This window comes from Pagrus pagrus, assembly GCF_965226575.1.
Source record: "Pagrus pagrus genome assembly, chromosome: 17".
NCBI classification, from domain to species: Eukaryota; Metazoa; Chordata; class Actinopteri; order Spariformes; family Sparidae; genus Pagrus; species Pagrus pagrus.
The window spans coordinates 10,977,522-11,003,931 of record NC_140201.1 but is presented as its reverse complement, the minus strand read 5'-3'; the positions used below and the strand labels follow the sequence as shown (position 1 = coordinate 11,003,931).

The following is a 26,410-nucleotide window of genomic DNA, read 5'->3' as shown; positions in this document are numbered from 1 at the left end:
GATTGTGAGCGTGCTGAACGGTTAATGCATAATGATTATTTCATACTTGTTCCACAAAGATATAATGCCTTCTGTCACCTGACCAGGAATGCAGATGTGATATTATTAAAATTATCCGTCTGCACGTAACCTCATTTTATTATTGATTTGTGTACAAGTTTCCCTTTTAATATAATTCCAATGCACTTAGGTTGAAGTCTGTCTTTTGCATATTATGCACAGAGATTATGAACTGTGCTGTCAAACCGTCTTCAATAGGAGTACAGTCATAAAAGTGACAACTGAAGCCTTTTGTAAGTATGTAGAAAATATCTTAAAAGATCTGCAGCTGGAAAGCCAAGCGATAAATCAATTAGTGTTATTACATATTTTAAGTAAATCATGCAGGTATTAAACAAATAAACCTCCTATATTCACCAGACAAAATGGGCTGTAAGACTTGTTTGCAATCAATATTTAGTCATTAAAAAGGATATAATCAGATGGACATTGAAAGCAGTGAACTGTGGTCCACTGTGATGAATAACACAAGACTAAACTTTATATATGCAGAAAACAAGATCTTTGATTTTGTGAAATTGTCTCTTCCTTCTGAACTCTTCTGCCTGTCTGTTACGACCTCTTTCCTCTTTCCCCCCTCAGCTTGAACATGCCCGGATGACCCAGACTGAGCTGATGCGGGAGTCCTTCCGGCACAACCAGGAGATGAACGAGCTGCTGCAGAAGCAGGAGGAGCTGCAGGAGAGGTTGTCGGAGGAGGCCCGGGCACGCGAGCAGCTGGCTCTGGAGCTCCACCGGGCTGAGGGTGAGTTCTTCTGGATAGCCTGTTTTTTTAACACGAAAAAACTGTTTGTATTGATTGAATTTGAGGAATCAGGACACGTGCCTTGGTATGATTCAAATGTAGGTTAGTTTGTACTTTAATTATGGTGTGACAATGTGTGTCTGTATGTCAGAGTGATTACAGAAAACACAGAGCATACGGCACTGAAGTGAAAATACATGTGTGCATGTGTCTGGGGGGAGGGGGGTGTTACAGGGAGTGATGGGATCAGCTGTTAGAAAGGGAGAGTTAAGGAGAGTGAGGCCATCTGTGGTGAGAAATCGACAAATGGTAATTCCTGTTTGTCAGCCTGTCTCTGCTTTGTGTTGACAGCTAAATTATGAGTATTTGAGTATCTGGAGTTAAAGGTACTTGTAAGAGAACTAATTAAAATCTATTAAACTCAATTCATCAGTGAGCAGTTTTTGACAACAGTTTCAGTGCTGTGTCAGATCTTGTTGTGGATGCAGTTTACTCTTTGTCCCAGCCATGTCAGAGACAGCTGGTCCTCGAGGGTCAACTGTTGCAACCACATCCTCTCTCACACACCAAACTCAGTCGACTGAGCTGATTCTAGGTCACAAATTGGCAAATGTACAGTACAGTCTTGTCTTTGTGTCTGGCTTTGTGTACGCACTGAGCAATGGTGAGTTTATAGCTTTTTCTAATCTTTTATTATCTTTTACTTCGATAGTATCCTGTTATATTGTTTGTTTTTCGTATTCCTGTGCTGAGGAATAGCAAATATTTGCTGTCATAAAATGCTTTATAGTTTTAAAGGACAAATATCAAAGAGGGAGATCATGTGGCAAGCTGAAGAAAGTAAAAATAGCAATACTGTAGAGAACAGGGCTGCAATTAACAATTAATTTTATTATTGATTAATCTGCTGATTTGTTTCCTTGATTAATCATTCACTTTGTAAAAACATTGTGACAAAAAGGGCATGCACAGCTTCTCAGAGCCCACAATGAAGTTTTTAATTAGCTTGTTTTTGCCAAAACAGTCCGAATGAAAAATATATTTTTTTTGTAAAGGAAGGCAATTTAAATTTCAGCTTTCAGAGATTAGTACGTGAATTCCATCAACACAGTGTTTTCATGAAGACTACACAACTACTCCCCAGCGCATAACACATCCGAACTCTCAAAATTAGTTTTTGGACCCAGCCTTTTATTCTATCTGCACCGCAGGAGCTGTGAACAAGCGTAGATGTTAGAACTAATTTGGTTCTAACTTCAAAGAGCAGTCAACACAAACAACAACTTTTCATGAAAAGGATTGCAGAAAACACAGATTTAACGGTGGTTGGCAAGTAGATTCATGGTGCATTATCACCACATCCTAGACAGAAGAGTGGAGCAGTACAGCAGTGACCTTAGTTTGTTGTTGTATGTCGCCCAAAAGTTAAGTTGCCATCACTTCAGGGAGTTCCTATTGCAATGCAAATACCGTCAGGGAAAAAAAAGCCCTCAAAGGTGTTTAGTCCGAAAACGCCTTCACTACTGCCGGACCTTGTTTTTAATGTTCAATACCTATTTACTATTTTATCTTAGTTTTTGTTCTTTTCTAATCTATTTATTGTATTTTATAGCACTGAGTGCAGAAGCTGCATGCTTAAATTCATTGCACTTAAACAATGACAATAAAGATATTTTTTAATTCTAATCAAATCCTCACATTTTAGAAGGTAACACTAGAGGTTTTTAGTTTGAAAAGTGACCGAAACAATTAGTCACTTATTATAATACTTGCAAATTAGTTTTCTTTCGAACGACTTACTGGTTAATAGACTGATTGTTGCAGTCCTAAAAGCAAATACTCGTAGCTGTCAGCCCAGTCATTTGATGTAAATGAGTCACAGAACAGCTGTGTCTTTGTGGCATGCTTTCTTCATTAACTTTAAGGAGTGTTTAATTCCTGCTAATACAATGTCTCGTGTACATTTTCTTGTTCAAAAGCCACAGAAGTGACAGACAGATAATTCTCTTCCCATTGTGTAAATGATGCATGCAGGTAAAAGCTCAGGGTGCGGCCTTTTCAAACTGGTTTTGAATGAACACAGTAGACTGGCTGAACCTGGAGGACAGATCTTTTTCACTGATTGATGTATTACATGTCAATGAAAACATTAAACAGGATGAAAAGTCTGCCTTTGTTCCTTTCCAAGAGAGCTCTGTGTAGTTAGTGGGCAGTGTTTTTCTAGCCAGTGATCATGTGCAACTGATAACTGTGTGTCGTGTTGGATCCCTCCTTAGGCAAAGTGTACACACAGCTTAGGTTACTGCTTAGGCGTCTATAATAATAGTTATCTCCTGACAGGACAGGTGACATTTACCTTCTGCCTCTCTTATGTAACAAACATGAGCTACAAACAAGAACCAGGTCACAAGATGTATCAATTTAATAAAAATCAGCTACAATACCATCGAATTAATGGTTTCTCACCAGTCTGTTGGTGTTTGCATTCCTCCTCTCCTGTAACTACGAACTTAATACCCTCCGTGTGCTTCATGCTTGCTGACCTGTGATGGAGCTGTACAGTAATGATGGAGCATTTCATTGTGTTTACAGCTCAGTTCTTGTACTTCATGTCAAGCAAAATGGGTCAGACATGCTCACTGGTGTCCGCTTCTGCATTTGTATGCGTCTTTGTGTGCCCCTCCGTGTATCTATATATGTTGTGTTCGCTTTCGTGTTGTCGGTAACCTTGGATATTGTATCCCGCCGTTAAATGCTCGCTCATCTGTAAGGCTGCCGCGTGTTTGCATGTGACTGAAGCTCGAATCAAAGCTCAAATTAATTCAATTTTAATTCTTCTGTTGACTGATTGCAAGAACAGGAGGGTAAGAAAAACACAAACACTAAGAGAAAATGTGTATTTCGGTGCTCTTGATAATTGTCCTTGTTTTGCTTTGTCCACATTCAGGTTTGATTGACGGCTACACGGGTGAACGGGCTGCGCTGGAGGAGCAGTTGCGTCAGAAGGATGAGCTCCAGCTGAGCCTCGAGCAAGAGCTGCAGGTGAGGCATTCCAGCTGCAGAGAGGAGGGAAAATAATGACCTGCGACTTAATGACTTAATGTTTTAAGGCCGATTCCTGACTTTTGCCTCTGGTGCAGTTCAGTAGGGACTCATGTGTAAGTTACCTGAGGTAAAAACCTAAAAAATATGAGAAATTAGTCAGTTTTGATTCTCAAAAGTGTCATATTCATATATATATATATATATATATATATATATATATATATATATATATATACATCCAGCCTATAGCGCTTAACAGATAAGTCTGGTAATATTCTGTGTTTTTCTCATTGTCAACAAATCACATTTAAAGATCAAACCCAACAATAAGTATCGTCTATCAAAGTCAAAATAAGGAACATTTAGAAAATCACCTTTTCTTTTAAGTGACAATGTACTATATTTGTTACTGAGTGCCGTGTCTTCATGCAGGTGACAGGTAGCCGGCTGCACGAGTTGGAGCAGGAGAGGCTTCAGATGCAGGAGGAGCGGGAGCTGCTGTCACGGCAACAAGACGCCATGAAGGAAAACGCCGGGCCACGCGAACTTCGTACGTATCCCAGAATTCCCTCACCAGAGAAGGAAATGAATATACATAGGTTTTTAAAAGCCTCCTTACAGGAAGTTATCGTCCTTACTGTTAAAAGGAACATTTTAGGAAATTGATTTACTCTGCATTTACCGAGTATTAAGTCATCTTTTATCAAGTTTGTTTGGCATGGTTGTGTTTGAAGGCCACTCACCTAAACTAAAACATAAATTGCTCCTGGAATTACACAGCACAGGTAGATTTGGTGTGAATTATTAACCCAGAGTATGTCATACAGCAGTTGTTACATTGATATTATACAACATCTAGATCTGCCTTATACTGGTTTCTGCGAAAGGGTTACAGCTCTAATTCAAAGGTGCAGAGACCTCATATTGATTTCTTTTGTAGTTCTTGTGTTCCTGTGTTTGTGTCTGTGTTTTGAAAATGACATAAAAAAATGTATGAGCCATCATTCGGCTGCAGGAATTCAGACCAAGGGCTAAAAAAGTCAATAAAATTTTTATTTTTAGAATGTTTTTGAGTGGAACAACAATGGGGCAACTCTTTATCTACATTTCTTAAATATTTGTTACCAGTACTTGTGCCACAAGTGTTAGACTTAAAGGTATTTGCCAAGGAGTGCTCCAGAAACATTATTACTATATCTGCTAATGTTGCATTATAACCCCTGTATTATCAAAAAGGTATCCCATGAATACATTCTCTGATAAAATGGTGAGTATTTTCTATCGAAGGGTACAAACCAAACGGAAACCTTTTCCTTTCACAGCATCCTTTCTGCAGCCTTAACTTACTTCTGTGAAACCGTCAGAAAAGCACTGCAGTTCTATTTCTTCACCCTTTTCTCTTCTTTTTCCAAGAGTTTTCCTGTTCACAACAAAAAAACAAGAGCATGTTACATTCCTGTGCTTTCTTATTCTCCTGTAGGCCTAGTTGAAGCTGCAATGGTTGCAGCACCTGAAGCAGGTGTGTCCACTTTGAGCATGGCTCAGTCATATCTACTGTATGTTCTAATAATTGTTTACTGTAGCTGAGTGACAGTGTATCTCTCTAACCCCAGTCCAGCAACTCACCAACTAAGCTTGGAGCTTGCTTGCACAAACTCACTCAGTTCAATCACTAACCTTTTGCTTCAGCTTTTCATTTTTGACTGATTTTTCTGTCCTGGTTCGTCATTTTTTAATGTCTTGGAGTCAGTGTTTAGCATGGTGAAATGAAAGTTATCTTCAGACACTTACATGTTATCATTATTTCCTGATTGTCAATCATCTACACTCTGAATCGAAGCATCTTTTTTTTAATTATTCTTGCTACGTTGCTTGCAGCATTTTTTTGAGTGAGCGAGATGATTGGCTGTTCAGGAACTCCCTCTCTCCCTTGCCTGTAAATGCTTATTGGGCATGGATATTGCACTGTCTGGGCTGTCCACATGTTTGTTCTGTCATTTTGCACTCTCTCACCTTGTTACTTTTGCACTAATTCTGCGGGGATTGATCCTGGGTGAACCGGTGTGGGTTGTTCACTGGTGGCAGTGGAAGGGCAAAGAGGCATCATGATGGGGAATCGTGTTCGGTAACGGGGCTCTGTGTTGGGGAGTCGACTGAGATGTCGGAAGAGTCTGAAGTTAGTCAGTTGAAGCTGTGAACGTGTCCACAACATATAACATTTCAACGCAAAATTCGCATCCAATCCGATCACACGGCTCACAGACTTCAGACTCTTCAGCTTCATCTCTGCATCTTGTTTGTCCCTGAAATCAAACCTGAACCAATAATTAACTTAACCACTTTTAGTTGACAGGAAGTGATTCCTAACCTCTCCTCCTCCCTCCGCTGTATTCTTTAGACCTGCTGGAGGAGACGGAGAAGCTGATGAAAGAGAAGGTGGAGGTGCAGCGTCAGGCGGAGAAGGAGAACGCTGACCTACTGAAGCAGGTGAAGCTGCTGGAGGCCGAGCTGGAGGAGCAGGTCAACAGGGTGATCGAGCTGGAGCACGCTCAGAGGACGGAGAGCGGAGACCTCCAACAGCAGGTCCAAGCTCTGGAGAAACAGCTGGAGAAGAACAGGAGGTTCCTCGATGTAAGTGACGAAGAAAATGACTTCTAACGTTGTCTAGCATGTTGTATAGATTGTATAATCCAAACAGAAATATCAAAATATTGGGCAGCCTTAAATCCTTAATGAAATTGCTGATCTTCCATTCAGATGAAATGATGAGTTGATCTTTTCATCAAGTGGTCGGGTCATTTCTAGGCCAAAATGCCAAAAATGATGTGATCACAGCTCTTCAATACGAATATTCAAGTTAAGATTATCCTCCAGATAGAGAAAGTAATTAGAGACTTATAAATATAAGTAAAAGTAGAAAGTATAAAAGAGCGCATATGTAAATGTGAACAGAACAATATCATATGATTAAGTGAGAAACTTGCTGCTTTTTAATTGAATATCTTTGGGTTTCAGAATGTTCATCAAACATAGGAAACTTTATTTACGTTTTCAATATTTTACAGACCAAACTATTGATGCAGATAATGGATTATGAGTTAGTTGCAGGCCTGGTGTTCAATATTTTTGTCCTGTATAAAAGCTCATGTAATGATTTCATAATTTGTGGGCGCCGGTGGTTCTACGTCGTATTTGGCTCGTGTTCTAATGAGTTGTGTTCCCATCGCCATAATTGGGCCACTTGGCCGGGAGGTGGCATGCAACCAGATCTACTAGTTGCGGTTTGAGGGCAGATTCCCTCCACTCTGCTCTGTTGATGTGCTCATGTCATATCCACATCCTGATTAACATTTGTCAGCATGTAATTAAATTATTTTGCAGATGGTTTCTATTTTGACAGTCAATCATGCAACATGTCTGTTTAGTTTATGATTTTTTTACCAAGGCATTGAAAACTCCATAACTGAATTAATGTGATCCTGTAAATATTTTTTCAGATCATTTAGGTCTGACATTTTAATGGAAGAAAATAATTGTTCTTACATAAGTGGAGACTGTCAGCTTTTCTTGTAAACAAATGGACTCATTGTGCAGCATTCAAGGACAATTGAATTTAAGATGTCTTTTCCCTTAAGACAAGCCTGTCAGAAAATGAAATCTCATTTGATATTTTTATATTGCTGTATTCATGTGTCTGTCTCTCTTCGTCCTGTCTTTATCTTGGCCTCCAGGAACAAGCTGTGGACCGAGAACACGAGAGAGATTTCTTCCAGCAGGAGATCCAGAAACTGGAGCAACAGCTGAAGTTCCCACAGAAGCCGCAGACTGGCTCTGAGCAAAGAAACCAAGAGGTAACAGGAGAAAACTCAGCCCTCTGCCAGAAGACCTGGCGTTCATTGAGATGTTTATTTTCTGAACATAACACTGCTGTGGTTACAAACACTGAGCTGAGAGTCGCACAGCAGAACAATAGAGCTTGGTAGAGTTACTTGTGTTGCCTGGAAAATGATACCAAATAGTGGGAGTGTTACGCAGAAAGAGAGTGGGATTAATGTTTGTCCTTTTGACCCTCTGGAAGTTTTATTTGCATGATCACCAAACACACAATACAGTGGGAGTGAGGTCTCCACAAGATTGACTAATATTAAGCTCTTGTGCAGCATCATGATTGGTTTGAGTTGCTCAGAGAAAGGTGTCGATTGTAGTGACGAACCCGCAGAGAATTATCGCCCTCTGAGCTCTACAGCGTGTTTTAGTAATTCAGCTGATTGTTTTGCTTTCACAGCCCACAACTTTACAGTCCTGATTCACTCTAACTGCTCTCATCTGCTTTGCTTCTAGCCGAACAGCAAAATGAGAAAGTTAGCAACTAGCTGATGGATGTAGTGGAGCGTTTTAAGAACTAATGAGCTAAATATTCCCATTTGTTAATGTTATTTATGTAATTTATTATGTTATCACAGATCCAGGTTTTGTTTACACCTTGTCCTACTGCCCCCAACTGCTGCTATGATATTTGTGTTACAGACACGACACGTCTGAGAGAACATAATCTTTATTGTTTATTGTTGTTTAAAGCTCATAGGATCCTGATACGGTTGCTTGTCTTCCCTGTAGTTTTTGATTTCAGCAGCTATTGAAAGCCACTTTGATCCTCTCCTGAATTAATGACTGAATTTTGATGGTCACATTTGCCCAGTTTAATCTCATTATATGCAGAAAATATTCATCTTTCACGGTAATAGTGAAAAGTCTTAACCTGCCTTTTAAAGTGTCACCAAATAGCAGTATCAGTCTGTTCATTATTTCACCGTAAATGTTGTGGAAACACTTCATATTACATTATACTTATTAATCCACACAGGTTCTACTAGTGAATACGTTATGAACACTGAATGCTTGTAGTTTTGCGTTCTGTTACAAAAACGTACTTCCTATCAATGAGCAGTAATCAGGAGGTTGCTGAGGGAAACTCTTAGTTATTGGTGTTGTAGTTTTAGAATATGGTCATGCAGAATAAGACATTAGAAAGTGATTGATAATGACTAATAAATGCTGCTAATAAGCAGATAGTTATCGGTTCATATGTGTGCCCTCATATGATTTTGTTATTTGCTGTCTGTGGTGTTTTTACCATTTGCATTCTCAAGGATTTCATCAACAACTGTCATTTTTCATCTAATCACCATCCAGCCTCCAGTTCACTCCCGGCAAGGAGAAATGTAATTGTGATCAACACTGTTTTCTTCCTATGCAGCACATTTGAAACGCTAATTGTGTCCTCAAGCCAGTCGATTGAATCGATTGCAAAACAGAAAGTAATTTGCTTTGTAATAAAGTTTTTGTTTATAATAAAGACACCGAACAGTTAAAATAACTGGTTTATGGGCCCTCAGTGCATTTCACTTGCCCAAGCTGAAACCTCATTTGACAAGATAAGTCACTTATAGTCTGGGGAGATGAATTTAATGCTCAGTGGTATCATAATGTCCTCTTACTGTCTCTGTAACTGAAGTATCCTCAGTTGGCCTATGCTGACCAGAGCGGCATAGAGATCAGATTAACCAGTTTGTTGAATAACATAAATTTTGATCGATTGGATTCATGCTACATCCTTCCTGTTACATCATTATTTCCCCAGCCATATTACTTTCACTTTGATGCAGTACTGTTGAAAAACAAAAAGCTGAAGCATAATATTGATTACCTCATGATAGGGTAGCATAATAATCATTAAATATACTCTGTGTGCTTCTGCCTCCATCATCACTGCTCTGCCTGGTGGATAGATAAACCTTCACAACTGGTTTCCACACATGGCGCATAGGGGCGTTACGATTCGGCCGCGTGTTCACTACGTCGTTGCGGGGGATCTCATTCCAGTCACGGACTCTTCCAGGTCCAAGCATGGACCCAACACGGACTGATTAGGGCCCCGTCACGAAGGAACAGGAAGTTTTAAGAGGCTGTATACTGTAGTTTGCTTCAAGTTTATATCATGTAGTTTACACATCATTCTCCCTGAGCCTTACCCCCAAAGATAACCTACTATTTTCATGATTTCCAGAGACTCCTGACACATTTCTATCACTAAGTGCTTTTTCTTCCCCCCTCTTGCCCTTCAACTCTCCATCCTCTGGTCCTTTATGCCTCCGCCTTCTCTCTCCTGTGGCTATTACAGGTGGATGGAGTAACCTTTAAGGTATTGCTTCTAGCTACATGTAGAATCAAGTCTTCCCCAGAGAGCGTTTTAGTGCATTTTAGTAATCCCGCCCAACCCTGTAGCGATAAATGGCCTGTCAGTCTCTCTCATCCTATCTCCTGTTTGATCCCTCTCTGCTGTATGTCTTCGTATGGAAGCGACTCGACTTCAAACGTTGTCCCTTTTCACTCTGCTCCTTCCGCTTGTCTCCTCCTTTAATGTCCCAGTGGAAGATCAACAGCAAAATCTGTGAGAGGAAAACTTTATGACATTTTCCTCCCACACGAGGATCATCTTTCAATCCAATTACACCAAACGTACTTTTTGCATACTTTGAAAGGCTTTTGTTATTTTTCTTTGAGGCAGTGCAGAGTACAGTCCTACACCAGGATGAATCTGTGTAAGTAAAAAGTATGTTAACCTTATAGCATTGTTTATTTGCCACATAAGCAACATATGGGAGGCAAACAAAGCATGTGTCTAGAACTAAGAGATCTGATTTAAAAGAAAACTACAGTTGAGTATCTTAGTTCCCATAGAGATCTTCCTAAACACTAATTTCTGTCATTTAAGCAGAAGTTTTAACTTAACGCAACAGTTGACCAACAGATGGTTGGTTTTTTTTATATAATGCAACATTTTGATACTTCAGTGCAAATTATGTCAATATGTAATTTAAGTGTGTGCATTAACATAATAATAATAATAATAATAATAATAATAACTAGCATAGCACTCAGTGGAGCGCATACCTCCACCAAGGTCAAACAGTCCCCTTATATTCAATCAAGCCTAATCCAATATTAAATAAAACCAATTTAAATCTGCTAGATTTTGATTTTGCATCAAATTGTACTCAGTTACAGACATCAGCCACCTAAATGTTTTAGATTTAGGTGGCTAGATGCCTAGATTTTTTTTTCAGCAAGATCCATGTCGTATTCTCTGAGAAATTAATGAAAATGTTGAATATCTTGCAATGTTAAAGAAAGTGAGAAAAAAATGGGGTCTATCCTGGGACGAGACCCATCCCCTATACAAGTTTTGAGGAAATCCGTTCAGTAGTAAGAAGTAATAAATTAAACCGACTTCCTGACAACAAATATAAATAGACCATTCAGTGTTGAGGCACTCATGGAGTGAGTCCATCCTAGTCTCTAGTCACATAAATATTTAATGAAGGGCTGCTTGTGAGGGGGTGTATTTCATCTGCCTGACACTTTGTTATGAATATAAACTCAGTTTTCTGTGACATTAAAAGTCAGCCAGTCTTTCATGAATCAACATCATGTTCTTGTTTAATCAGGCAGAAGGAGCATTTGACCATCAAGATATAAAATGTATTGCCCGTTCTGAGATAATCCCAAACAAACCTCCCTCCTGTGACCTCCTCTTCCTCCCCTTCATTGATCTGCTGATGTTTTCCCGTCTCACAGATGGATCAGTCACCTGCCAGCGGTCCTCCTGGTTAATGTACTGCTCTGTGGTTTGTGTCGCCCTGAATGAAATCTCTCTCTCCCCTCTGTCCCTGCACCTCTTCTCACTCTCGGCCCCCTCCTTTCTCAGGTGGATCAGCTGACCTCCCAGCTAGCTGTACATGTACCAGCTATGCTGTAGCGAGTGGTGACTGGTAGCGAATCTCATTAAACGATCCCCCCTCTTTCTCTCTCCCGCTCTTCTCTCTCTCTCACTCACTACCAGGTGGAGCAGCTGACCTCCCAGCTGAAGGAGAAGGCGGATTGGTGCAGTGAGCTGCTGCTCAGCTCAGAGCAGCTGCGTCGTGAGTTGGGAGAGCGCGACGAAGAGATTGACAAGCTGGAGAGCCGCATCCGCGAGCTGGAGCAGGCCCTGCTGGCCAGCGCTGAGTCCCTGGAGAAGGTTAGGAAGGGGAGGAGGAGGAGGGGGGGTGAAGGATGTCAGAGACGGCGAGCGAGAAAAAGCAGTTTAGAACAATAGCTGTGGAGCATGGCTGAGGGTGTGTGTGAGGGGAAGCAGATGAGGTGACAGATAGAGGAGGAACTGGAGGAGGGTTGGGATGCACGGAGAGGGAGAACAATGTGTGGGTAGGTCTACTTCAGCAGCCTCAGCAATCTGCTGTTAGTGATGATACTGAGCTATGGTTAGCAACAGTCAAAATTGCCCCCCAGTGTTCGTGGAGGGCTGTGGTGAGTGAACAAAAAGAGCAGTGGAGGAAACGCTTACAGTTCCAGTTGCAGGCGATTCATCATGATTAATCCAGACAATGTTCTTTTGTAGCTTGCATGAAAAATCTGTTTGATCACAAGAGTTTACCCCGTCACGCCTTTCGTGCGCATGTTGTAAATAATTGCTGTGCGAAATAGTTTCTTTCATGTGTGTGTGTGTTGTTGTGTTTGTCGCAGGTTGAACAAAAGAAGCAGCATGCATCCATCACAGAGGCACGACACTCCACACTGGAGTCTCAGTTACAGACAGAGAGAGAAGCTCTGGAGAGGAAAGAGAAAGAGGTACCGTGCTGCTCGCTCTAAGTTGTCTTTTTTTTAATGTGACAAAGATCAACTGGGAATGAAATGTTGTCTGATGTGGTTTGGAGTCAGTGTGCAGGCGCTGTGTCAGTGTTTGTCACTGTGCCTCAGTCCTGCGAGGGAAAACAATGACAACCCTGATTCCAAAAAAAGTCGGGGTGCTGTGTAAAACGCAAATAAATACGGAATGCAATCATTTACTACCAAGCTTGTTTTTACCAAAGGTTTATGAAGTTATCATGTGTTTCACAAAGTGGTGAACCTCACTCCATCCTTGCCTGTTAACGACTACCAATAAGTCTATTAGGTCCACACATGGATAATTCTCAAAACAAAACTTTTCCTCTCTGTTCTGACCTTTCGTTTCAGTGTTTACATCTGGGCGGACAGAAACAGAGATTTTTGAAAACGATGACGCAGACACACACATTTATCGTTGTTTGGGGCATCATTGTCAAATGTGAACCTGGAGTATATGTTGTGATATTGTAGTATTTGAGTTTGTGCGGTGACGGAGTGGATGTTTTATCGTTTAACGCTATATTTAGAAAGATACAAATGGACGTTGATAATTCAGTGATGGAATAGAGACACAACAGCTGCTTACAATGTTTTGAGATGATCCTGTGGAGACCAGTCATGTTTCCCTGCCTCGTTCATAGTATTTTCAGTAACTAAGCAACAGACCAGAGTTTACAATCAGCTTCCTGCATGCGCGTGCCCAGTGTGCGTGAATGGCCATGAGATGATTGTTTTCAGGAGAAAATGGAGCTAAAACGCTCGTCTGGATGGAGAGTTGTTTTTTGTAAACCCAGTTTACAAAAGTACCCCGTGTGCCTTTAGAGCTAGGCCTAGGCCTTAGTCTGGTCTTGTTTGAAATGTGTTGCTGGCATCAAATGCTGAATAAGCATATATTTACAAAAATCCATGAAGAGGGTGATACAAATTGATAAATAAATTGTCTTCGTACTGTTTTTAATTGAGTATATGTCAAAAAGAAATTGGAGATCTGTTTTGTTTGGGTTGTAGTACTGTAGTATCATTTGATTTCACAAAAATTGCAGTGACAGAATTTAATTTTTTGCCTAAAGTAAAACAGTGTCAGAGGTGTTAGATTTCCAGTCGTATCAGTGTGGTGCATATTCTACACAGTCTTGTGGTGTCTCCTCTGAAGTTTCTGTCGTGTTTACTCGTCACATCAGATCTGTAACCTTGAAGAGCAGCTGGAGCAGTTCAGAGAGGAGCTGGAGAACAAGAGCGAGGAGGTGCAGCAGCTCCAAATGCAGCTGGAGATCCAGAAGAAGGAGATCAGCAGCCAGCAGGAATACCTAGACACAAGGGACAGCATGCTCGAGGTAAACTGCCATGCCATCGCTTTTTTTTTTTAGACAGAAGCTGGTATTTTTACACTTATATTCTCAGTAATTGTACGATAAATCTTTGTTTTCTACTTACAAACTGTTAAGAGTGCTGTAAAGAACTGTAAAGAGAAAAACAGAAATCGCTGGTTGCCGATGACTTTAAAACTGGTAATTGATGTGATACGTGTGTCTTTGCTAGATAAGTTTGTACTTTAACTGCTAAAATACAACAAAAGGAGTAGTCACAAAACCAAGAACTGCTCCCATCAGTTGCAAAAAGTGTTCATACACTCATATCACTATTATTTATATTTCTGCTAAAACACTGCTGCTGCTCTTTTTTTTGAAGATATTTTCTCTTTGTTGCTAATTTTAGTTTGCACATTTTTAGGTTTTTTTTACCATCATTCTGCCACTGCCGGCACATTTCCTCTTTGACTCAATCAGTGTACTTTCAGCGGTCCGCCACATGGCTGACTCTGAGTGGACTTCCGCGTTACCTGTTTATTAATAGCCATCACATTATAATCTCTGACTCTTGAAGGTGATGGAGAAGAAGGACAGGGAAATAGCACTTCTTAATGAACAGATCACTAAGCTCCAACACATGGAAACAGCCTCTGATAACAAGGTAACGCAATATGCGTATACGAAATAGAACAAAAGTCTATTTCGAATACGCATAGCTACGTGGTAGTGTATCACTGTGTGTGTTTTCTGGTTTCAATCACACTTTTATTTTCATTGGCTCCATATTTTTGTTTTTGTTGGGTTGTTTTTGCTTGTTTTGTCTCGGTAAGTAATTTCACAGCAACATCGTCTTTTGTGAGGTGATCATTTGCTCATTTGAGGTGGCTCGTTAAACCTCTGAGTCTCTAAAGAGTTTTTACAATCATCAAACATTTTAAACAGAAAAACTTGTCTTGAGTCCAAAGAATCTTTCTAAGCACAACAGGGACTCAGATGTTTATACGAATAGTAGGATAGCTTCTCAAATATGATAGGTGTATGGTTTAATAATGTCTTTATGTTTCTTTATAGGAAATTGACAACAGGGATGAGCTGATTAAAGACCTGGAGTCCCAGGTGGAGTGTCTACGGAGCGAGCAAGATCGCCTGAAGAGGAATAACGAGGAGGAGCTTGACCAACTGAATGCAGTCATAGACAAGCTTCAGCAGGAACTGAGCAATATCGAGCAGAAGCAGCTGACAGAGGAAGACGAGGACACCAAGGCTGAGCAGAGCCAAGAGGAATATGACGAAATGAAGCAGAGAATGGACCAGGCTACCAAAGAGATCGACATGCTCAAAACAGAGCACAGTAAGCTGCTGGAGACGTATCTCCGCTTGAAAGAGAGCGCAGAAGCTTTAGCTGAGACAGAAAACGTGGAGAGCTCGGAGGCAGTACTTGAAGAAGCTCTCAGAGAGAAAACTGCAGGCCTGGTGGTCATGCAAGCCCAGGTACAAGCTTTAGAGCAGAGTGCAACATCCAGAGTGGAAGAGCTGGACCTCCGCATCCGGGAGCTCGAGGATGTGGTCGATGAAAAGGACTCTGAGTTAAGACGCTGTCGCCTTCTTCTTGAGCAAACACAAAGCAATGCAGAGGGTCTCCAACAGAAGGTCTCTGATCTGGAGAAAAACCTGACAGAGAAAGTAGCTGCGGTGCTCGTCAGCCAGGCCACACTGGAGGCCTTCCAGCAACAGCAGTCACAAGGATCCAAAGAAAACCAGCGGGAGCAGCAAAGGCCTGCTGAGCCACACGTGTATGACTTTGGCGACTTTGGTATTCCCAAAATGGACTTCAGTGGGATTGGTCAAGCGAGACAAGCTCCCACAGGGAAGGTAGTCCATCTGACCCAGAGGCTTCGGGAGCTGGAGGTGGGACTCAGCGGGATGCAGAAAGACCAGGAGCTTCAGAAGCAGCTGCTGTCCAGTTCTGAGGAGGAGGTGATGGAGTACGAGCGGAGGCTGTCTGTGCTCATGGATCTGCTCAGTCAGATGAAGGCCAGGACACATCAGAAGACATTGCCAGCTGTGGGGGTAAGAGATTGGCCAATAAGTGAAGGAGTAGTCGAGAACAAAATTTGTCATATTTGATGTTGTTTGAATTTGATTATGGATAACACAAACAATAACACATTTTAATTAGTGAGCTTTAAAGATGCTGGTAGGTGGATTTTGTTACCTTCAGACAGAACCTCTGTTCCTTCATGTTCACTGTACAGACATGAGAATGGTATTGATCTTCTCATTTTACAAAAACATCAAACTATTCCTGTTAAGAGTGAAAAGAGACCTCCTATTCAGTTACATTAGTGTATTATTTAGCAGAATATATAATAATGACTCGATGCCTCGATAAAAGGTGGTGAACAATTGCTTAATACAAATGGTTGATAAAGTATTGCATCGTTTGACTGTTTTTTATCAGGTGTCCTCTGCTGACAACAAGCCGGCTGTGTCAGACGTTCTTCAGGAGTTGCAGGAGGTCAGAGAGGAGGCCTCGGCCACCAAAGAGCAGCTGGACAGCTACAAGGAGAGCTGCAGCAGACTCCAGGAGGAGCTCCAAGTATGTGGCTGCCTCTGTGTTACTTACTTTCTTACTTAGAAGTATGTTACACTCTTCTAATGAAAGTATTTCTAATGTCTGGTGAGACTGACACGTGCTCTTCTTTCTAGGAAAAAACGGTTTCAATACAGAAACTACAGGACCAACTTCAAAACGTAGGAACCAGAGTTTGATCATACACAGTTTACATTTTCTATACAATGCATTTTTTCTTGTCTAAAATTGTAACTTTGTCACATTAGATGTCATCTGGAGGCAGTGAGCAGACGAAGGTGTCCGAGCTTCAAGATGAATTAATGGAGGTTCGAAATGAAGCAGCTGCCACCAAAGAGGAGCTGAACAGCTGCAGGGAGAGCTTGGAGAAGCTACAAGAGCTACTGCAGGTACAGACATTAAAAAGCTTTACAAGCACATTCTGTCTTGTGTGCTGAGTCCAGTGAAATTCATCTGTAGAAACCTCAGTCCTCACTTCTTCATGTTTTCTACCTTTTTCTGTCATAAATTTGTCATTTAACAGTTCAGTTAGATTTGAGCTCATGTAATTGATATTTAAGGAATAGTTGAACATTTTGGGAAATACACTTATTAGATATTTGCCACAATTTGACGTTTTTACAATTCTTTCATCTAACTCTTTGCCAGAAAGTAAAAAAAAGTATATTTACAACATTTTTACACATGCAATTATGTTTTTGAAGGAGCGGGAGATGACAATTGCTCACCTTAAAGCTGAGCTTTTTGAGGTAAGTCATTTTTGCTTGAATTTAAATCTCATGTACCGTGTTATCAGTGTATTTGTATTACGATTTGGCTTGGGCCGGTGGTGATACCTGATCCATTTTAGGTAGAGTTTGAAGCATTTTGGGTACTAGTACTGGTCACGGAAAAACCCTAGTTTTTATAAAATGTCATATTCTTTTATGATACCCATCTGTACATACAGTATTTGACCACCTGCTCATTCATCCTCAAGGTGAAAAAAGAAGAAGAGAGAGCCAACATGGCGGAGCTTCTCCAGGAGGTCAGGAGCGAAGCGGCTTCCACCAAAGACGAACTCGACAGCTTCAGGCAGCATAATGAGAAACTTCAGGAGGACCTCCAAGTCCGTGAAGTCTCCATTTCTAAACTCAAAGGGGAGCTCCAGGAGGTGAGACAGTATGTGGACACCACCAAAGAAGAACTCAACAGCTACAGGCAGCACAATGAGAAGCTGCAGGAGGAACTTCGTGTCCGTGAGCTCTCCATTTCTAAGCTCAAAGAGGAGCTCCAGGAGGTTAGAACAGCCTTGATGAAGCCAGCTGATTCTAGTCCTCCCTCTCCGTCTCCCTCCCCGTCTCCCTCTCCGTCTCCTCAGCTTCTCTCCTCCGCTTCCTCCTCCTCCACCCAGCCTAAAAGGAAAGGAGGGAAACAGCCGCCTGGCAAGGGAAGCAGTGCCAAAGATAAAACATCTCTCTCTAGGAAAAACTCTGCTCCTTCTAGCCAGTCCTCCAACAAATCTCACAGTGCTCGACTGAACAGCAGCTCCGAGCAGCAACACACGGCTGTGACGCACTCGTTCACGCAGACCGAACCCCTCCAAATGTCTGACCTCGCCCCAGAGAGCAAGTCTCCTACGAAAGACGAGGTGGAGGAGGTGATCGGGGAGTTCCAGGATAAGATTGTACAGATGCAGGAGCTCCATGCAGCAGAGATCCTGGACATGGAGGCTCGGCATATTTCGGAGAGCGAGAGCCTTCGCAGGGACACGCAGGCTCTGGAGGACGAGTGTAAGGCTCTCAAGGCTGTCATTGACAAGCTGCGCTCTACAGAGGTGAGGCCAGGAAACAATAACTGTATCCCAAATCCATCCGACATACTAACTGTCTTAGTGTTCTGTTTTAGCAGTTAGTATCCAAAAATGTCAACATATGATTTTATACTAACAGGAACTGATAAAATAAACGGGATGCTCAATCAAACTGCGACCATGTAAAGCTTCTGCTAGTTAAACTCCGGAAAAGATACACCAAACAAATGTTTGCCAAAGATTTAATAGTTACTCATTTGTTTCTTCCAAGATGTTCTAGAGCTGTTTGACTAGCAACCTTAATTTTCCTTTCCTTTGTGCGTTGCATTGCGGGAGAATAGCGTGCATCCGCAGCACACTCGAACATCATTTAGTCGACATGCTTTCTACTTTGAAAATACTTTATTTTGTCTCTACATACAGAATATGTGATGAATATGTTTGTTCTGCATTACTTTAAGCTTGAGAGTAGAAGGAAGATGTTTTATTGTAAATGCCATGACTGTAGTTACATCCCACGTTTGTGATTCATCCAGTGAGTCAGTTTTGTTTTGAGAGACGTTGCAAAACATTACTCTCAATCTTCTGCTGTGATCTATATTTAATCTTAAAAATGTCATATTTACAAAAACAAGACGACAACAATGCAAAGATATTCAATAAGCAACGGTAGACAATTGAGGAAAGTATAAAATTCACACATTTGAGAAGCTAAAACCAGGAGATACCAATTTATTGTAATTAATTCTGTCAAACGACTAATCGTTTAGTTGTTTTAGCTCTCAGCATATGAATGAAATGTACAGTAGCTCAGTGATTTAAAGAGTTTCATACTGATTGATACAGTAAATCTCTGATCTGACCGATCTGAATCATGTTTAATCTTTCCTAGGCCCCTTCATCACGACAAGACCGTCCAACATCGCAGTTCAAAGATGGCTACACAAGTGGTAAGATACAGCACAATCACACAATACAGTGTGTTGTTTTCTCCAGCAGTATTCATGTGTTTTCAGGTTTTGCTAGAATAAACAATTTACAGAAATAACCCGAGTGCTATAAACAACACAGTCCTGAGAGAGGAGTCTGCTCAGCTATTCTTATTTCTCCCTGAGTGTGTCTCTGCCATTACTTTATACAACAGAGCTCAGGTTTTTGTTTTATTGCTCTACACATAATAACTCTTTACAACGCTTGAAATAGTTTTTGATGCCAGCTAGTGTAATTTAACACATTTCTATTCCGAATGGTAATAATTGTTACAGCAACCGAGACCCACATGCATACGGGCACTTCGGTTTTGTATCAAGACAAAGTTAAAAAATCAAACCTATCCTTGAGGTACACCTCAATACATTTGTATTTGTCCTCTTGCAGACAGCAGCTCAGACTACAGCCAGCGGACTGGATTTGACCTCCCTAGCCTGCAGCAGGAGTTCAGGACGACTCCAGAGGGCGCCAGGAGAGAGACTGATGATCCACTGCCTGACCGCATCAAGGTACAACCTCCACTTATTATAAACATTGTCCTACAACTCAACAGTATTGGATAACACAGAATTATTTGTAGTGAAGAAAAAGTTGAAATGCACAATAACACAGTATTTCCTGGTCTTAAAGGCTGCATTAAAACATGTTAAGACACAATGTTTTTAAGTTATTGACTGTTCGAGCTGAGTGAGGTGACCATAATCTTTCTGTGTGGTGTTTGCGTGTTCAGACGTTGCTGCGTGAGGTGCACCAGGAGGGCATGCAGGTGCTCTCTCTGTCCGAGCTCCCTATCTCTGAAGGCGAGCCAAGCAGCCAGTTCAACATCCCAGGGTGGGTGAAGGAAAGAGACGCCCTACTGGCAACTGTGGAGTCTCTCAAAGGCCTGATCACCCAGATGCAGACACACAGAGAAACACAGGTAGAGGGGAAGAGAAGTCTCCACAAAACACTTTTGTCCGATGGAGAAGTCTTTACCTGTAAGTGTGCTTGTGTCCTAATCTGTGTCTGTGATTTGCTGCAGACGGACTGGCGTGCCGAGCTGCTGGATGCAGTGCGGCAGGTGTTCATGAGGGAGCGTAGTGTGCTGAAGAGCGCCCTCTACAGCCAGTTGGATCTGCTGGACACCAGTGATGCCGTCATCCACCTCAATCAGCTGGAGCAAAGACTGTCTGAACAGGTCAGAAATAACAACTGATATTTTACATGTACAGTTGCTAATATATATTGTTTATTCTGAAAATATGATCATTATTTATTATGATTGTTACAATCCAGCACAGGCACAAACAGACACTACAGCATTTATTAGGGAGAAAAACAACAAAAAAAGTAAAAGTAAGCTTTAGGTAAAATATTCCAATGTCTCCCTTCACTTGAAGCTTTTTCTTCTTCATATATATTTTCACTGCAGCAGTTTGCACCACACATAAACATGAGCAGGTGAAAAGTGTGATCTACGTGATCTTTATTATTTCATGTTTTTAAGTCCTGTTACTAACACTATTCAGTAATTGATGACGACATAATTTCAATGTCTGGCTTTTGCAAAAAAAATGACAAAAAACTGTACATTGCTGGACAGAAACAACCTTCTCTTGTCTTTCCTCTCCTTTGATTATCATGTCAGTAACCAGATGTTGTGTTTGTGATCCTGATGCAGGACGCTCAGCACAGACAGGCGATGGGTTCGCTCTGCACTGCAGACAGGACCAGTCTCATCTCTGAGATTCATCAGCTCCGAGGTCAACTGGAGCAAATTCATCAAGGTGAACCAGTTAAAAAAAAAATCCCTTGAAACTTGCTCTCTCTCTGCTGGTGATGTTCTCCATCATTTCATATTTTCCTGTTAGTGTAATGTGTTCATTATTATTATTATGCTGTCTCTTAGGTCGCCAGCCTGCTGTTTTATTGGGCGCTGAATGTAGCATGAAGGAGCAAAGGGAAGGAGGAGGAACTGACGGAGCAGCAGAGGCTGACAGACTGCTGGTGGAGGAGCTGAAGGTTGAACTGTCTCAGACTAAACTGGAGCTGGAGACGACGCTCAAGGCTCAACACAAACACCTCAAAGAGCTGGACACACTCAGGTTAGACATGTCTCCAGCACACCTAGATACATTTAAGTGATGACTAGAGCAAAATTAAATGCTTAATTAAGACGTGTGTTCTATAACAGGTATTTCAGAGTTCAAAGAAAGTTTTAATTGCTTTAACTAATGTTAAGAATACTGTGTGCCTTTTAGGTTTCACAGAAACCTTTTTTCCACTTACGTTTACAGTTATAACTATACAGTAGATACAAAATAGGAGGAGATGAAAAGAAGGTCTGAATTAATCCTTCAAAACTTTGATTTTTATTGTGGTGTTCTGCTTGAAACTGTAACTTCATAAGAAATTGTTTTATATTGGCTCAGCCATGTTAAATACAATGCAAAGGTGACAAATGAAACTGTTTTGTGTTTTCCTTTAAAAATCAACAGGGTGGAGGTATCGCAGAAGGCTGCTGCGGTGGACACACTGAATGACCAGCTGACGGAGGAGAGAAAGAGAAGCAGAGATCTTCAGTGGGCCGTGGAGAAGGAGAGGTGTCGAACGGGGAGAAACGAGGAGAGTAAACGAGAAGAACTGGAGGTAAGAGCCTTTAGACGGGTGACTCCTCCTGGACTCACTTTTACCATCTCAACTTTCCCCTTCTTACATCATACTGTTTAAGTCATTCTGAAAACAAGCGTATTCCCATCTTCCTCCAAGGACCTGCACCTCAGTCTGGAGGAACATAAGAGCCGTGTGGCCAAGCTGACCCTGACCCTGGACCAGGAGCGCCAGGCCTCCTCTAAGCTCTCCCAGCAGGCCGAACAGGAGCACCTGAGCCTCCAGAGAAGCCTCCAGGAACTCCAGGTCCAGCTGGAGACAGAGCGAGCAAAGGCCCTGGAGATGAGCACCGCACTGGGGAGGGAGAGGGAGCTGCGGACCGCTGTCTCCTCAGACGGCGGTCCCTCCAATGAGATCGAGAAGGATGGTAGGAGGCCAGAGGAGGAAGGGAGTCTGCTGGAGAGACTGCAGAGGGAGCTGGATGAGAAACATGCACAGGTAGGGGCTTTCGTGCTAGGCTGCAACAGAGTGACCTTCAGGAAAACACTTGTCAATCAGTAAAAGTCTGTATTTGTCTTAATTTTCCTTTTCAGGTGGTGCATCTCCTCAGCCAGGTGGAGGCCCAGAAGCTCGAGGTGGTACGAAAAGAGGAGGAGCTGACTTTGGGGAGTCAGAGGTCAAGGCGGGACCAGGAGGCACTGCTGGAAGCTCGGGCCCAGCTGGAGAGGCTGGAAGCGCAAATGTCTGAGGCCCAGGAGGAGCTGGAGAGAGAGACTGAGAGGAGGAAGAGTTTAGAGGAAGAGAAGGAGAGACTAGAGGAGAGGTTGAACCAGTTTAGAGAGCAGAGAGGAGGGAGGGAGGGGAGCGGACCTCTGCAGGCTGATGGGGACACTGTGAGTATCAACTACCGTCACGCATGCTTAAGAAATCATGCTTTTATTTTGACAGTATAGTATTAAAGCTGTGTTGTTATATAAACAGCAGGCTGTCTGGCAGAACGAGTCCACCGACCGCACCAAAGACTGGGTGTTCCAGCAGAAGAGCTCCAGCATGTCTCCCCAACTGGAGGTCTCTCCAACGGGCCGCACAGGTGGACCACACCACGGTCCTTGGCGCACAGTCGACAAGATCCTGGGCAAACTCCATCTTGTTTCCTCAAAGGTTCGCAGTATGGCAAGCAAGACTACTGGCAGGTAATTACAACAGTTATAATCCATCTTTTATATTAACACGTGCATAAATGAATGCATAAATGTATCCTGATATGCAGGATTTAACTGACTGTTTGTCATTTGTACGTGTTGTGTACAGGCTGACAGCAGAGGTCGACAGCGAAGAGTTATCCTGGGTACAGTCCAATGTTGATGAGGTCATCACTATGCTGCAGCAGTCGCCAGGTCTACCCTCTGTCCCTGAGGTCAGAAACTGTCAGGTTTAACTTCTCTAAATATTACTAGATTTTGGATAACAGGAGCAAAATATGGAGGACCGAATGAATTGAGAAACTTGCTGATGAGCTCAAATAATCTGTGATCTGTAATCTGTGAGCTCCTAATATGAACCACACATGGTCGTGACTGCTGTTGACTATGTTTCCCGCAGAGTGTTTCCCTGCTGGCAGGAGGCTCCTCGAACTCCGCCAACACCCTGACTGAGCGGCTGTTGAGGCAGAACGCTGAGCTGACTGGTTTTGTCAGCCGTCTGACCGAGGAGAAGAATGATCTGAGGAACCACACGCTCCGCTTGGAGGACGAGTTGCGACGCTACCGGCAGGCTGGACTGGGGTCGGGCGACAGTGTGAGTACATGACAGGAAATCAGTCAGTCTTATTGTGTTACAGAGGTGTGGCTGCAAAATCTATATGATAAGATCCTAAAAATGCTGTTGACTAAATTCTGTTGTTTTATATCCTCCTGCAGTTGAGCAGGAGAGGAGTGTCGAAGGCAGATTCGTCAGGTATGCTGCTTTCCCAGGAGAGGGAGGCCTGGTCAAGAGAGAAAGTCCGCCTGGAGAAAGCTTTACATCTGGCCCAGGCTCAGGTGGCCCGACTCAGGGGGGAGATCAGGACCGACACTCTGCGGGAGATAACTGGACCTGAGGCTGACAATGCTGCACTGAAGGTCAGCTAAAAACAGCAAATAAGTCACCTTTAATTCACTTCGACAACAACTACTGTTAAGAAAAGCTCATCAATTTATTCTTCTTTCTCCAGAGGATATACGGGAAGTACTTGAGGTCAGAAAGCTTCCGCAAAGCGCTGATCTACCAGAAGAAGTATCTGCTGTTACTGCTGGGCGGCTTCCAGGAGTGTGAGGAGGCCACACTGATGCTCCTCTCCAGGATGGGCGGCCGACCATCGCCATCCAGCCTGGAGTCCCTCAGCCAGCGCCGACGGGGGCTTATGCGCTTCCGCTCTGCCGTCCGTGTCTCTATCGCCCTCTCCAGGTAAACGATGCTTACTTCCTGCAAATGTCATGTCAACAGAGAATATAACTTTTATTGGACAAACTAAAACCTATACATCCTCTGTTCAGAATGCGTTTCCTAGTCAAAAGATGGCACAAGGCGACGGGGATGAGCTCCACGACCTCCTCCAGCGTCCACAAGAACGGAGCAAGACAGACGTTAGGTAACCAAAACAATGTATTGTGTTTTTTTGGCCTCTACATTTAGAAGTTTTGCTCAATAAATCTTTATTCATCTTTCACAGGCACAGAAGCAAGAGACTCACCTTATCTTCACCCAGGCAGCGTGGAGATGTACAGAGAAAGAGGAGGTGGAGGAGGAGGAGTCTCCAGCAGCAGGGGGCGGAGTGGACGTGAATCGCCCAGATCGGCTGTCTCCTCCACACACCACAGGTGCAACATAAATTAGAGCTGCAACTTACAATTATTATAGTTATTATGAAAAGATAAAATGAAAGGATATTGATTGTGTCAGTTGTGTGACTGAAAGCTGGATGTCTGTTGTGTCTGTGTTGCGCAGGTTTCACATGGCTGGAGACCACGGAGCTCTCACCTGTTCCCACCTGCAGAACTACGACCCCGACCGAGCGCTCACTGACTACATCTCCAGACTGGAGGCGCTGCAGAGGAGGCTTGGGAGTGTGACATCAGGTAATGTGTTGGGTACCTGATGTAGAGTACTATATACAAGCCTTTACAGTAGATTTTTTTGGCAGTCAGTAGACAATAAATCCGCATGTGAATGTTTTATACTAACAGGGAGTTGATGCAATACTGCCATCTTACATCAGCTGTGACTTTTAAAAGTCTCCGACAAATAACATTTTTGTAAATAGTTGACTTTTATTTTGTGATTAGTTGACTAATCGTTGCGGCTCTAATCAGCTAAATAGTTTTAATTGGTATACATGAATATCACTTTCAACTATCAACTGTGCAACAGACCATTTTGAATATACATCACTTAGTTACTTTTCCACTTCGAACACACGACATACAAACTTTCAAGTGGTTCATGTAATCAAAACTGTGTTTGAAGACACCAAATGTTTTCCATAAATGTTGACTGTTCTTCAATAACATGCCATGGAAAGAAATAAAACCTTGAATATCAACACAAATTACCCTGAAATTTGAAAACTGATACATGTAAAATTTCAAAAACTTAAATCAGGATGTGGTTTGCTTCCTTATCAGTATCCATTTTTTCCCAGTTGTTATGTTTATTGAACACATATTTATGAGAACATTTTTAAATTGACCTAATCGTTTTATTTTTCTCCACAGGTGCTTCTTCATATGCTCAATTGCACTTTGGCTTGAGAAGGTAGATGCCGTCGAGTAAACTTTGGCTTGAAGAAACTGAGTTGCCTTTTCTCGTGCTGAGCGCTCTGCTGTTTTCTATCAGTCTGGTGTGGACTGTATCTTTCCATGTGGACCAAAACACATTTTTTTATTCGTGTACGACATGTTGTATTCAGGCTTTTTGTCGCCGGCACTTGAAAAACAGCTATGTTTGTAATTTGATCTGCCTCTTTGTTGTGGATGATCTACAATCATGTATATTTGTCTAATGCTAATTTAAGACCTTGTGATTAATTTATATGTTTGTGTTGTATGGGTGGAACGTTATGTAAAGAATGTTTGGGTTTATTGTTAAGGAGGCTGCTACTGGATATTCTACACTACACTGTGTTTTGTTTAGGCCAGACAGACTACAGAGGACATTTGTAGAGAACGTATTTTTGTAAAGGTAGGAGCTTTGAATTTTCTGGGTATTTTGTCAAAAACTGAAATAAAGAGGACTACATTATTTGAAAGAACTGTGCGTGTTTGTTGTGCTTGTTTTCCACTGACTACAAGAGAAAAATTAGGTGACGTTCCAACTAGCCTTCAGCTAGCCACATATCGGTGGCTGAGGAAGGAGAGAATAACTAATATCGACATATCAATATTTGTTTTATGTATCGCAAGTCATACTGGCATCGCAATATTGAACAAGTTTATCGCACATTGCAGATTTTTCCTAATATCATGCAGGCCTACCAAAAATATCCTTTTTCTACGAAGTAACACAAAAACTTTAAGGGCAAA

At 42.0% G+C, this 26,410-nt stretch overlaps 1 protein-coding gene across 5 annotated transcripts in view; it reads left to right on the top strand.

Annotated features, from left to right (window-relative positions):
- Positions 1-26,139, top strand: part of akap9 (A kinase (PRKA) anchor protein 9) — a 66,472-nt gene extending 40,333 nt beyond the window's left edge. For 2 of the 5 annotated variants that reach the window (XM_084378836.1, XM_084378833.1), the window contains 34 exons: positions 643-805; positions 3,753-3,847; positions 4,283-4,400; positions 5,331-5,369; positions 6,249-6,481; positions 7,582-7,701; positions 11,754-11,930; positions 12,434-12,538; positions 13,759-13,911; positions 14,462-14,548; positions 14,959-15,957; positions 16,349-16,486; positions 16,597-16,641; positions 16,729-16,869; positions 17,185-17,229; positions 17,460-18,296; positions 19,165-19,222; positions 19,650-19,771; positions 19,993-20,181; positions 20,284-20,439; positions 20,923-21,028; positions 21,151-21,346; positions 21,740-21,890; positions 22,011-22,349; positions 22,445-22,744; positions 22,833-23,044; positions 23,163-23,268; positions 23,454-23,648; positions 23,771-23,971; positions 24,064-24,296; positions 24,386-24,480; positions 24,562-24,709; positions 24,837-24,967; positions 25,604-26,139. In XM_084378836.1, coding sequence (XP_084234962.1) covers positions 643-805; positions 3,753-3,847; positions 4,283-4,400; positions 5,331-5,369; positions 6,249-6,481; positions 7,582-7,701; positions 11,754-11,930; positions 12,434-12,538; positions 13,759-13,911; positions 14,462-14,548; positions 14,959-15,957; positions 16,349-16,486; positions 16,597-16,641; positions 16,729-16,869; positions 17,185-17,229; positions 17,460-18,296; positions 19,165-19,222; positions 19,650-19,771; positions 19,993-20,181; positions 20,284-20,439; positions 20,923-21,028; positions 21,151-21,346; positions 21,740-21,890; positions 22,011-22,349; positions 22,445-22,744; positions 22,833-23,044; positions 23,163-23,268; positions 23,454-23,648; positions 23,771-23,971; positions 24,064-24,296; positions 24,386-24,480; positions 24,562-24,709; positions 24,837-24,967; positions 25,604-25,647 — 6,477 coding nt within the window. In that variant the 3' untranslated portion in view covers positions 25,648-26,139. The remainder of the gene's footprint in view (positions 1-642; positions 806-3,752; positions 3,848-4,282; positions 4,401-5,330; positions 5,370-6,248; positions 6,482-7,581; positions 7,702-11,753; positions 11,931-12,433; positions 12,539-13,758; positions 13,912-14,461; positions 14,549-14,958; positions 15,958-16,348; positions 16,487-16,596; positions 16,642-16,728; positions 16,870-17,184; positions 17,230-17,459; positions 18,297-19,164; positions 19,223-19,649; positions 19,772-19,992; positions 20,182-20,283; positions 20,440-20,922; positions 21,029-21,150; positions 21,347-21,739; positions 21,891-22,010; positions 22,350-22,444; positions 22,745-22,832; positions 23,045-23,162; positions 23,269-23,453; positions 23,649-23,770; positions 23,972-24,063; positions 24,297-24,385; positions 24,481-24,561; positions 24,710-24,836; positions 24,968-25,603) is intronic. The other 3 variants (XM_084378834.1, XM_084378835.1, XM_084378837.1) reach the window with 3 other exon arrangements.
- Positions 26,140-26,410: the final 271 nt, after the last annotated feature.